The sequence below is a fragment of the Takifugu rubripes genome, chromosome 21 (assembly GCF_901000725.2).
Source record: "Takifugu rubripes chromosome 21, fTakRub1.2, whole genome shotgun sequence".
Classification (NCBI taxonomy): Eukaryota; Metazoa; Chordata; class Actinopteri; order Tetraodontiformes; family Tetraodontidae; genus Takifugu; species Takifugu rubripes.
Window position 1 is genome coordinate 3164242 of NC_042305.1, and position 12859 is coordinate 3177100.

Sequence of the window (12859 nt, forward strand, 5' to 3'; positions counted from 1 at the left end):
CGAGTCAGTGTCGGACACCGTTCTGGAAAGACAATAGGGAAAATCGTCCCTTGTTGTTTCCACGTTACTTCCTCACTGCGGTCGAGTCAATATTCCACACAGGACGCATTTGTGTGACATAATCATGCAGCAAGTAAATAAATGAGTAATGGAGAGGAAGCCATCAGCACATTTGGAGGCACTGTTGCATCTCAGATGGACTCGGTTGCGCTGACGTTGAACGCAGCTTTGTGGTCTTGACAGCGCTTGGAAAGTGACTATTCATGGCAAATTACAGGTTGATTAGTAACTTAGTTGGGACTCTTGCTTCACTTTTGTGTACTGACTCTTGCTTACTGAACCAGTCACAGATGATTTTCCTGCAGCTTGAACTTCACTGCTGAAAACTTGAGTCAATGAATGAGCTTTGATGTTTCCATGATCTCAGATGAAAGATTCTGACATTAATGCTTAAAATCCTCCAAATCAAAAGCTAACGAGGACAAAAGTTTGTTCATAGTTACACTCACAAAAACACCATCACAAAACTGTTTTTACAGTCTGTACAGATGAGTTTTATTAGAAAGTGTGAATGGAAATTTAGTCATGAACTCTGATTTAACATTTACGTTGTTTTTTTTAAAGTGGAGCTTCACAAAAAACCAGCGTGAGTCAGAAAATACCGACGTCAAAATGAGTTTATTTACATCCTTTTCTAAACAGAAGTCTTCGCCGTATCGTGACACTCCCAGAGTGCTACAGAAGGAGAAAAAATATATATTCCAACAGTTTCATTATATGATTTCTGTCTTGTAGTTTGCTTTCTAGCAAGAACCTTTGTCAGCTAATTTAATGAAATATCTCCACACACAAAGATCACAGCTGCATGATTGACACAGTTGTTTGGACATTAACTGTCCAAATGCTGTATTGGAAGTAGATAAAACGGACTCGGAGAGCTAAGACCAGCACCCAGCAGCTCATTTCTCCACATATGACTTATACTTGTAGTGTAGTTGATACTGTAAATAGGCAGCAGTAACACAGGGTTAGTGTTAAGATCAAAGCCGCTTTGATGTTGGAAGAGGTCAGAGTCCCTGCAGAATCCAGAACATCACAGAAATTTAATGAGCTCTTCCTGGGCCCATCATCGTTTCCTGGAAATTTCATTAAAATCCGTTCTCAATCTTTGGAGTTGTGCAAACAGTCATATAGGTATAGAAAACGGAACACAAGGTAAGTTATTCACAACAGAAAACACCTGATTCTGCATGCTAACTGTGTGTGTGTGTGTGGGGGGGGGGGGGATACGAGTTGTGTGGAGTTGACTAGTGAGTAATTATTAGCTTACACTTTCCAAACCGTCAGCGCTACAGGAGAGTACGTACGTGCATGACGGGAGCGGCCGCTAGGTGGCGCCAGAGGGGACAAATGCGGACAAACACCTGAGCTCGTTACGCGATATAAAATTGCGGAACATTTTAAAGCGTCCAAGAATCTTCACTGGGGTTGTTGATTACATAATACCAAATGACCCGGGATGCCTGCTGCTTCCTTGTTTTTACCAATAGTATTTTTTTTAAAAAAATCACCAAAACCAAGATTCTTTTGACGATAAACAGAAAAAAGCTTGGCGTGTCTGAAGTGAGGGTCAGGATAAACATCATTTGGGGATTTCAGACTGTCGTGCGAGTGAAAAGCTGCATAAGACAGCTGTAATTATTGTTCCATTGTGCCATCAAACGGGCTAAACATTAGCTGGAGACAGCGGCGGATCTTGTGACTGCAAGGCGGCAACTCACACGGGCCCCGTATAAAAGGCTGGCGGCGTCCTGCAGCTGCAACATCCTCCCAGCGGGTCAACAGGCGGCGCATGGTGGCGACACTGGACCTGCCTCTCCATGTCACCGGTAAGTGTCTCTTCACCTGCTGCACCTCCACTGTCTTCCCTTTACCCGTGTTTTGTCGCCAAGTTACGTAAAAGCTGTTAAGGCGATTAACAGACCTTTAATTTCTATAGTGGATTGTTGCAAATGACCGCTGACAATCCTTGAATGAAAGCGGCTGTTCTCCCTTTTAAAGTCCATTCCTGGGGGTTTAGGTGGGTTTATTGAAGCGGAGTAAAGCTGAACGTCAGTGACAGAAGTTTTTCCCCCAACTCTGCACCTTTTCCTCGGCAATGAAAAGCTTTTAAAATGCACATTAATCAACACACCTCAAATATTCACAGCTAAGAACGAGCAAGACAGCAGTTTCTGCTCCTTTTTGCTAATCTCCTTGAATAACAAATGATTAACAACAAAGTGTGTGTGTGTGTGTGTGTGTGTTCATGAAGTGTATAAAATGACCATTTAACTGTAAAGTTAAACGTTCAAGGAATGTTGTCATGTCTGATGGTCAAAATATGTAATATGTATTGTTTACAAAGTCTTACAAAGCAAAGTGCTTATCTCTCTCTCTCTCTCTTTATATATATATATATATATATATATATATATATATATATATATATAGACTGACTTTGATGATTGACTCAGCTTGATAACATTGATGCTGATCTCTAACATGACTTATGGCACATATAAAACTTTATTACAATCATTACAACTTCCTTCTTTCACACAATCCTACTGTAAATCAAAACTGAAAGTTGACTTGGCTAAAATGTGACTCTCTCTCTCTTTTTGTGTGTTTTTTCACAGTGCGTACCATCACAGGCTATCACCATGGAAATCGTTGTATGTTTTTATTTTATGATGCCGCCCACTGGCAAACCCTGCATTCTTAGCTAGCATTACATCTCATGTCCTTATATTAGCATTTGTGGACCATTAGCAGCTGATTATTTGAATCTATTTGCTTCTAAATATTCATACATATCACCTCTCACATTAGTCTTTAACTGCGATTTTTTTGGAAACTTATTCGACACATTTTGTACCGTTATGGAATTCACTACTCTTGCATCCATAGCTGCTGCTGCTGCCACCGCAGTGGCTCCGGCCTATGTGGCTGACCTCTCAGGATACTTGTGGCTGCTAATACTAGGTTTTGTCATAGCGTTTGTCCTGGCATTTTCTGTGGGGGCCAACGATGTGGCCAACTCCTTCGGCACCGCGGTGGGTTCTGGAGTGGTCACCATGCGTCAGGCCTGCATCTTGGCCACAGTGTTTGAGACTTTGGGCTCCGTGCTGCTGGGGGCCAAAGTCAGCGAGACAATTAGACAGGGGATCATAGATGTTCGAATGTACAACGGATCTGAACACGTCCTGATGGCAGGATCCATTTGCTCCATGTTTGGTAAGTGGAATCACTAGGGACCAGCAAGCAGTGTATTATCACGATATTTAAGCGATAATTCGATGTTTGATTCCACAATTTGTTTTCCACAACCTTAATTTTTAATAGATCCAGCTGCCCAGAGCTCAGCATCTTTGTTGTGAGATCTTTGTTGGCGGCTCTTGGGGCAGTTAAAATCATTTGCTGGTTTCAGACTGACGTTTTGTCCATCAGGGTCTGCTGTGTGGCAGCTGACCGCATCATTCCTGAAGTTGCCCATTTCTGGAACGCACTGTATTGTTGGAGCCACAATTGGTTTCTCCATGGTAGCCAAGGGGTCCCAAGGGGTCAAGTGGATGGAGATCCTGCGCATTGGTGAGGAGCTGTTGGTTCTTTTAAATTCGAAAACAAGTGTGTGTTAAAAGGGCTGTAATGGCTTTAGTCTTCCTTCATCTGTCTTCCCAAAGTGGCCTCCTGGTTCCTGTCACCTGTGTTGTCAGGCGCGATGTCCGGACTGCTCTTCTGCTTTATCCGTAAATTAATCCTGAACAAGGTAAATTCCACATTAAAACTACAGAGATTCCCGCCCAAATTATTTTCCCCTGTCTGGAACTGGAGATGTTTTGATTCAGCAGTAGAGTAGATGAGGTTTTCTACTAGGTTTCATGGTTATGGTTTGATTTACCACCGTTTTATGTAGCACATTAAATTACACCACCTGAGCTTTTCCCACCTCGCTTTGTGGGCATTTGATTTATGCGCCTGGATGTCTAAAACCTGCACAGATGTTTTAAAAGTCAATCATTCTAAAAAGGCGATAATAATTCAAGGTACACTGGTCAATAAGAATGAAAACTGAAGGCAGAAGAGAAAATAAAAGAATTCCTTAACTCAAGAATTCCAATAACTCAAAGCTATCAATCTGTGACAGATATATTTATTAAGCTTCACATGTGATTTGGTAGATAAATCACCTTCCGGATCGGTTCTGATTCACTCTTGCTGTGTAATGTACTGGGAGAACCAGACGTGTCTCACTCACTGATCTCCACAGGTGGACCCCATCCCCAACGGCTTCCGAACCCTTCCGCTTTTCTATGCCATCACCGTGGGCATCAACATCTTCTCTATACTGTTTACAGGCGCCCCACGTACGTACCGCCTCCGCAGCACACGTGAGCCACGCTTGTTTTGATGCTGGTGCTGTTGAAACGGGTGGAGCTCTGAGCTCCAAGCAGATCATTGACAACACAAACTATCTGGGGAAACGGCACACACACCACCTAACACACAACGTCATTAAACTACGACAGGAACTGTGGTGTTCTGCAGCTAATGTACAGACACCAGCAGGCATAAATGTAAACCACAAACCTGGACAGCCACTTCAGGCTATAATAGTCAGTCTAACTAGTTAAAACTGTCAAAGCACTAGAATTGCTGCTATCTGCTAACTGCATGGGTGTTTTTTTAATCGCTATCTGTTGAGCGGCGCGTGCTCTGGTGCTGATATTAGCGTCTGCCCGGACAGATTAACGAACGCTGGAATGAGACACAAGTGTAAACAGTTCAGAAATGCAAAATCCATATGTCGAGGGACACGGGGGGAACTCCCGCGCATTAAATGTGGCGCCAGCAGCGAATCTTGTCAACTCCTCATGTCTTGTGTCAACAGTGTTGGGCTTCAGCTGGATCCCATTTTGGGGAACGCTGTGCATCTCCCTGGGTTGTTCTGCCGTCACTGCTGTGGTCGTGTGGTTGTTTGTCTGTCCGTACCTCAAGAAGAAAATCCAACGTGCGTCAATCCCACACACACACACACACACACACACACACACACACACATATATATGTATTTAATGTTATTTTGTTTCTGTGTGTCAGGAGGAACAGCTGAAGCTGTCTCTGCAACTCCACTAATCAATAAAGTCTCCAGCGTACCGGTTGAGCAGCCGGTAGAGCAGCCGTCCACACATGGAGATCTCCAAACCCAGATTTCTGCAGGAGACAGTCAGAAAGTGGCCTTCAAACTCGGAGGCTCTGAGGATGCTGATTTGGATAAGAGTGACGCGGAGACTAAGGACTCTGACGCTGCTAATGGTGGGAACCTTTTAACACTTTTAGTTTTAGCTTTTTCACAATCCAATCTAGCAGTTTATTCCGAATCCTCCGACTCACTGCTGTAAAGTTCCCTTTTCTGTAAAACAGCCTGGTTTTTGGATTGATCCAAGAAGAATCCAGCTCCATCCCATTCCCTCTAATTGTGTTTCTCTCTGTAGGTCTGGCTGGGACAGTCGGGCCGATGATAATCACGGACCCTCACAGCGGACGCTCACACACGATCCACAAAGACTCTGGACTTTACAAAGACCTACTTCACAAGCTGCACATGGCAAAGGTTGGGGACTGTATTGGGGACAGTGACACAGAAGAGCGGCCCATCAGGAGGAACAACAGCTACACCTCCTACACCATGACCATCTATGGGATACACGGAGATCCTAAATTCAGGGATGGGGACAGTGGAAGTCTGGACAGGAGGGCCAGAGTGGACAGCTACAGCAGCTACAGCTTGGCAGTGACAAAAAGCAGTGAATGTGCCGACCAGGATGTGGCAGAAGCGGACGCAAACCTCGATTTGGAAGTAGATGAGCTGGAGGTGGACCATCCGGTCGTTTCCACGCTCTTCCAGTTCTTGCAGATTCTTACAGCATGTTTTGGCTCCTTTGCTCATGGAGGAAATGATGTCAGGTAGGAAAGGGGTGATTAGGTTGGAGTCATTTATGTAGGTTCAAGACTTTAAGGGGGCTTTCTTTTCCTCCAGCAATGCAATCGGCCCCCTGGTGGCCATCTGGCTACTGTATGAGAGCGGATCCGTAGAGTCCAACTTGCCCACACCCATCTGGCTGCTTCTGTTTGGTGGAGTGGGCATCTGCGCTGGACTCTGGGTACTGGGACGTAGGGTGATCAAAACCATGGGTAAAGATCTTACACCCATTACGCCATCCAGGTATGACTCATATTCACATTTGTACGACACAGACCTTTGTGCTGTCGCTGTGAAGTAACAGATCCTCTCCTCCTCCAGTGGATTCAGCATTGAGCTGGCTTCAGCAATCACAGTTGTCGTGGCGTCCAATATTGGCCTTCCTGTCAGCACAACCCACTGCAAAGTAAGGAAATACTGCCTTGAAATGGCAACAAATGAGTCGTCATTCTGGTAGAATACGAAGATCGGGAAGCACCCGTGTAGCGTGCAGCTAAAGCATAATCCAGGGAATTCATTAGGATCATGTCGTTATATAAAATAGTTGTTGGATTCTGATATTAAAAGATCGAGCTACAACTTATGACTTTAACCTGTACATCACAGGTGGGCTCTGTGGTGGCCGTGGGATGGCTGCGATCCAGGAAGTCAGTGGACTGGAGATTGTTCAGGAATATCTTCATCGCATGGTTCGTCACGGTTCCTATTTCTGGGCTCATCAGTGCTGCAATCATGGCTCTCTTCATATATGTCATTCTTTGAGCCCACCGGCGACCAAAACTGTCTGACTGCAGACAACAGAAAAATGTAAAAGGATCTGCTCATGACGATTGTTATCTTGGGCAATATATGTTTATGGGATCTGCTATTACTGTTCACAAGTTTGTGATACTGTGTTGTACATTTGTAAAAAAGGTTACTGTATTAAAAAAACCAAAACACTTAATTCTGACTGAATGAGCAAACAGTGCAACTCTGTTTTGCCTTCATGATTGTAATAAAATATTAGAAAAACAGAATCCTATCTGCTGCGTAGTACTTTTAAGGGTGGATTTATTTGTACAAACTCTTCATCGCATTATCCCTTTATCTGAGAGGCTGCTTCAGGTTGATTGTTGAGACCTCCTACTGGAGCAAAGATCTGAATGTCTGTCATTGGGGAGTCAGGCTCATAGCAGCCACTTGATGGGGGTCCCCATCAGGTGAGTTGTTCAGGTCACATGTCCCAGGAGAGAGAGGAGTGTTTCCACCCAGGTATGAATGGGTGCTTACCTGGTTGGGAAGGATTCTCAGCCTTCAGATGCAGTTTTACATGAACATACAATGAACGCAGGCACAATCAGGACAGAAGTGTCAGAATCAGCAAGCTGCCCTGGACAGGTGCTCGCAATCAATCTTTATTTTATTTATATAGCGTCTTATACAATCAAAATTGTTTCAAGGTGCTCGAAACCTTTGGGACTTTTCTACTTTGCTCAGTGGTACTTCGGCAGTGCTCTGAAAGTGTCCTGGCACCTCTGCCAGGTTTCAGTGAGTGAGTCTCCCCATTCCCGGCCCAGATCCCAACAAGCTGAGCTACTAACGTAAAAAAGGATTGAGGACAGCAATTTATAGTTTTGGCCAGAGAAGACAGATGATTTGGAAGCAGGATAGATGAAAAACATCTTCGTCAACCATCCTTAGAGAGAGGAGAGGCCTCCTTTACGCAGTTATTTAATTACTCTCAAGTGCAGGGTCGAATCTTCCTTAGGACATTATCAAATGGGGATTTAAGCAAGTTTTGGATTGAGAATCGTTCATAATAATGAAAATGAAACATAGACATTTCCTATAACTGTCTAAACAATTAAAACGTCAGTTCTGTAATTTCTGTTTCATTAGACATAAATGCTGCTTCTGATAGAAGCACAAGTCCAATAAACTCTACTTGTATAGTTGGAACTCACTTTTCTTGTCATTATATAATATGCTGTACACTGAATTTTAATATAGTCAGGAAGAATATTTACTGTATCTGTCCCGTTGACCTGTCATAAAGGAAATGATAAAGTTTAATAACAGACTATTGAAAGACATTACTGATATGGCAGCTAAGCCTCTAGATACAGGTGTTTGATTAAAATCTGTGTGTCTGTCTGTCTGATTCAGCAGTTTATCCTCAAAGAAACAGACTTTAATAACTTCTATAAAGCTCTAATTTCATTCAGGCTTCTGAAGTTAAGATTATAAGGACTACTTTGGATATAAAAAAATAAAATAAAACATGTATTATCTATATTATTTTCTATGCAGTCTGGCTGAAATAAGGCCAGCAAGGTGAGCCAAAACGGGGAAAAGGCGCGTCCTAGCGGTAAAAAAGTGTATTACGTCCGTAGTTGTTTAGCGCTCCCATGGAGAATGAATAGGAAAGTGCGGTCTTTGTCCCCCCCATCTGGTCATTTGTGATTCTAGCATTGAAATGTAATTATAAGCAATATTCGTATTTGTTGGCAGTCAAGTGTGATTAACAGTTTGCGTTAATCCAAGCCTGAGCTGCACTGAAGAGCTGCTGAGACAGCTGCTTTCTGTCTATTGTGTATTTGTGATTGACAAATCAACTGTTAATGCTAATGACAGGTGCTCTGAAGACCAGGAGCATGTTTACCCTAATGTAAGGCTAACCAAACCAACGTTTTATTATCTGAATAAAAATGTATTTTTAGCCTAAGCTTATCTCTAGAAAACTCATTTCAGGCACTTATATTCAGGATCTTGTCCTTTCGGTCACTACCCTGTTCACCACAACAGACCAACTCATCTTCAGCAGCAGTTCTGCAGGTGCTGCCCTGTCAATCTCCTGATCCATTCTTCCCTCACTGTCCCCCCACATTAAATCCCACATATTTGTAAAACATGCGGGAAAGATTTTACTCACAATTGCCAATGGACACCTTAGTTTGTTGACTCAGAAGTTCTATATTTGTATAAAGTGGTAAAAAAATGTAATGAGGTAAGTGTGTCTGGCAGAGGACACATGAATCTATGCTGCTTGTTCTTCCAAATCCATTTTCAGCCACCAGTAAAATTCCCACAAGCTTTGCTTAGTGTGAACAATCTCTTGATGCCTGTTATGTGCCAGGCAGGTATCAGGCAGTGTTTCTCTTCTCTTCCTGCCTTCCTTTCTGTTATTCCCAGGTGTGAGTGGGCGATCAGCACATGGCTACTCATTGGTCCTTTAAGAGGTCAGATGTCCCAATCACCTTCGATGACCTTGAATAAGAGGGGACACTTCATGGGTGTTGATCTTTTATCCTTGTTCTCCCTGTTCTGAGCCTGTTTTGAGTGGGGCTGTACTGGACTTGTTAAGAAAAGTTTGTAGAAGGAGGGTAGTTGAGTTTGGATAGCCAGTACACGGCAACACCTCTTTACACTTACTTTTCACCTCTATTTTTACTCTCGTTCACTGTTTGTTGTGTTCACTGTCTAATTCTCTGTTACTGAGAAGGATAAGTAACACTGCCCTTTATGAGTGTGATGTAGACAGTGGTGCAATGAGTCTTGGACGTATATCATCATGGGATGTAATTATGTTTAGCTGAGGGGGTGATAGTTCTGGTCTAGTGCAGCAAGCACAGAAAGTCTGTAACTACAAGGGAGCTCAGCCAAATGTGCGCAACCATTTCGGTCATCTTCAGCGACGCTGTTGCCATAGACGATGAGATCATCCAAATAGAACGCCTTCGAGGACGTCAGACATCATTTTCTTTAAATCTAAACAAGCTGATGCAAGGCCATAAGAAATGCTGTCATATTGTCCCTTCTGTCTTGGTGGAGGGGCAGCTGGTTATTGGCCAGGGCAATGGTGGAGAACATCTTTGCTCCTGTCAAGCCTGCAAACAGCTCCTCCATATCAGGACCAGTGCGTCACCATGGCACCTTGCTTTCCCCGCATGTCCTTTCTCAGCCACCGTCAGGACAGGTGACAGTCCTGCTTCTTGATATTTGTCCTGCGTGGGTGCCTCAAGAGCTTCTGTCAGAAGTATCCTGTATCCTGCCAACGACACAAGCGTTGCACTGTTGCCTGCTTCGAAATCAGGACTCGGTGTGTTTTTCAACAGGTGAATGGGTTGAGGATCTTACATCCAGCCTTCCTATAGCCCAGGTTGGTCAACATCAGTTGCAGAAACTCACACAGTTTCAGAGGACACGTCAGGTGCTGAGAGAGGGTAAAATGCACCAGACTTTGAGATTCCTCAGAAAGATGGTTGTTGTTGATCCCCACAGAGCTGTTTCACATCAGTAGCAGGCATGTTGACAGTTTGGCCGTATACAGAGTTCCCATAATTCAGCCAGGATTTCCAGTTTTGCCAGTTTTGGAATCCCTTGTCCATCCACAGTGAAGGAGGGGGTCATTCCTGGTTCCCTTCCATATTGAGAGACTGTGAATCTTGTGGTTTTAATCTCATTCTGGCTCATACGAGGACCTATTTGAGTAGTAATTATTGGATTGTCTGTGATATGTGTGAACAATGGCTGCTGTAAAGGGAACGAGAGGGAATCGGCCTCCTGGGTGGTGTGACAAGGCTGAAGCGCTTCAGTGGGGACACACCCAATCTCTGATGTCATCCTGGTTTCAAGTTCACCCTTTTCTTCCCTAAACAGCTGTTCTAGTGGCCGATCATGCTTCAGGACACTAAGGAGTTCACGGCTGCTTGCTCTGTCTGTGCCCAAGTACCGGTAAGTTGTCCCCTTTATCGCCCCCCCGTTAGTCTACTGCACCCCCCACCAATTCCTGGTCGCCCTTGGTCCCACATAGGTACTTTATTGTTGGACTGCCTCCCTCCAATTTTAAGTTATCATTGTTTTTCCAAGTCCCATTTCTCCTCCTCTTTAAGCTGGTTATTGCAACAGCAAGTCTCTCTTCAGGTTACCACCCTCAGACTAATAGTAGTAACACTTAGGACTATTTGGTTTACCCAAAAATCCGCCAGCAGCATTTGCTAACTGTCACATCATTTTTGTTGCTTGATCTCAGGGAGGAAGGGTTAAATTACTAAACCAGTACAGGCCCACTGACTTTCCTTAGTGCATCCACAGTGTAAATGGACTGATTGGTTCATCAGTCCTCTAAAGTGTCTAAAGTGAACCAAATTAATCAATGACGGCAGTGAATACAGGCCAATCAGATGCAGAGTGGGGCAGGTCATGTTTCACCATCCTAGGAAGGAAAAAGGGCAATTTGGCTCTCAGATACTGATGATCGGTGCGCATCAGAGGGCATTAATAAGTGGATGGACACTAAGCTGACTGAAAAAGAAGTGGGATTTATTTTGACTGCAGCAGTGACCATTGGTTTACACTGTAATAGAACTTTTCCAAATTAGTTCCGGCTCCAAATTAGCATAGCCAGCTCCACCCCCTGGAGATGCTGTTGGTGGAGCTGGCCGTGGTCGTGGTGCGGGGCTGAGCCCCCAGGAGGCCTGAAAGCCCCCTCCTGGTTTCTCTCTCCCTCATTTAGGTCTGCAACTACCACCGCAGCCAGTTCCTTTTGGTCGGTTCGATGCCCTGACCAACACCCATCACACAGGCATTTCAACCACCTGCAGGCTGCAGACATCACTGGTTATCTTCCTCCGTGCATACGCAGACTCGGTTTATTCGGTTTACTTGATTGTAGATAAAACAACGTCATTTCACAAATGCAGCATCACCAGGCCAAGATGAACCATTTTAAGTCTGGGGTTCATTTGTACATTACATTTAATTTTTTTTTTTTATTTCCAGCAGGGTTGGTTTTTGTTTTTAAACCTGTGAACTCATCTATGGTGCAAAAATAAAAAATCCAATCATTTCTGGGGGTTCTAGGATTGAATTTGGTTAATCGTCCAATAAATGGGCCATATGATGTAAATCTATAAGTAAAACATTAATATATAAATACAGAAAATATATAACATATAAATATAATATTGCTAACAAAGACAAATGTCTGTAAATGATAAACTTACACAAATTATACCAAACGTTCAAAGTTACAGAGAGAAATATTAACGATCGTCTAGAGTTCAGTATTGATTGAATGACTTAAACATGTCAGCTGATCTAAAAGATCATTGAGATTAAATGGTGATTAGTACTCACTTCCTGGTGGGATCAATGCTCAATGTTATCAGACCAGTACATTTCCAAAAGTCATTTGGTCATTGTTGTGAGGCAACACGTCTTGGGACTGTGGAAGGGAAGAGAGAATGTGGAGGGAATGTGCAAACACCAGCATCCCAGAGCATCCCAGAGCAACCCAGAGCATCCCAGAGCATCCCAGAGCGTCCCAGAGCATCCCAGAGCATACCACAGCAACCCAGAGCATCCCAGAGCATCCCAGAGTGTCCCAGAGCATCCCAGAGCGTCCCAGAGCATCCCAGAACACCCCAGAGCATCCCAGAGCATCCCAGAGCGTCCCAGAGCATCCCAGAGCATACCACAGCAACCCAGAGCATCCCAGAGCGTCCCAGAGCATCCCAGAGCAACCCAAAGCATCCCAGAACACCTCAGAGCATCCCAGAGCGTCCCAGAGCATCACAGAGCAACCCAGAGCGTCCCAAAGCATCCTAAGCATCCCAGAGCAACTTAAAGCATCCCAGAGCATCCCCTCTGCCCTCACAAAAGACCCAATATTGGGATTTTAATAACACATGCAAGACAGGCAGACAGACAGACAGACAGGCAGGCAGGCAGGCAGGCAGGCAGGCAGGCAGGCAGGCAGGCAGGCAGGCAGGCAGACAGACAGCCAGCCCTGGCATGGGTTTATCGCCGATGAGCGGGTTTCCTTTAAGAAGCCGTTGCGCATGCGCGCAG

At 44.3% G+C, this 12859-nt stretch overlaps 1 protein-coding gene across 3 annotated transcripts; it reads left to right on the top strand.

Moving 5' to 3' along the window:
* Positions 1–1138: 1138 nt before the first annotated feature.
* Positions 1139–7044, top strand: LOC115247664 (sodium-dependent phosphate transporter 1-A-like). Of its 3 annotated transcripts, XM_029830165.1 has the most exons (13): positions 1139–1215; positions 1738–1889; positions 2682–2717; positions 3040–3279; positions 3493–3633; positions 3726–3811; positions 4313–4409; positions 4934–5053; positions 5143–5358; positions 5538–6009; positions 6083–6268; positions 6347–6431; positions 6632–7044. In XM_029830165.1, exons 2-13 carry the CDS (start codon positions 1853–1855, stop codon positions 6785–6787), a joined length of 1872 nt encoding a protein of 623 aa, XP_029686025.1. In that variant the 5' UTR covers positions 1139–1215; positions 1738–1852; the 3' UTR covers positions 6788–7044. The 3 variants fall into 3 exon arrangements, with proteins under 3 accessions (XP_029686025.1, XP_029686024.1, XP_029686023.1); XM_029830164.1 differs by lacking the exon at positions 1139–1215 and having other exon boundaries at positions 1595–1889; XM_029830163.1 differs by lacking the exon at positions 1139–1215 and having other exon boundaries at positions 1601–1889; positions 2682–3279.
* The last annotated feature ends 5815 nt before the right edge of the window (positions 7045–12859 follow it).

Coding starts and splice junctions, on each gene's coding strand:
- LOC115247664 (XM_029830163.1), top strand. CDS start 2,925: ATGGAATTCACTACTCTTGCATCCATAGCTGCTGCTGCTGCCACCGCA. Junction 3,812..4,312: donor GTAAATTAATCCTGAACAAG/GTAAATTCCACA, acceptor TGATCTCCACAG/GTGGACCCCATCCCCAACGG. Junction 5,359..5,537: donor GGACTCTGACGCTGCTAATG/GTGGGAACCTTT, acceptor TTCTCTCTGTAG/GTCTGGCTGGGACAGTCGGG.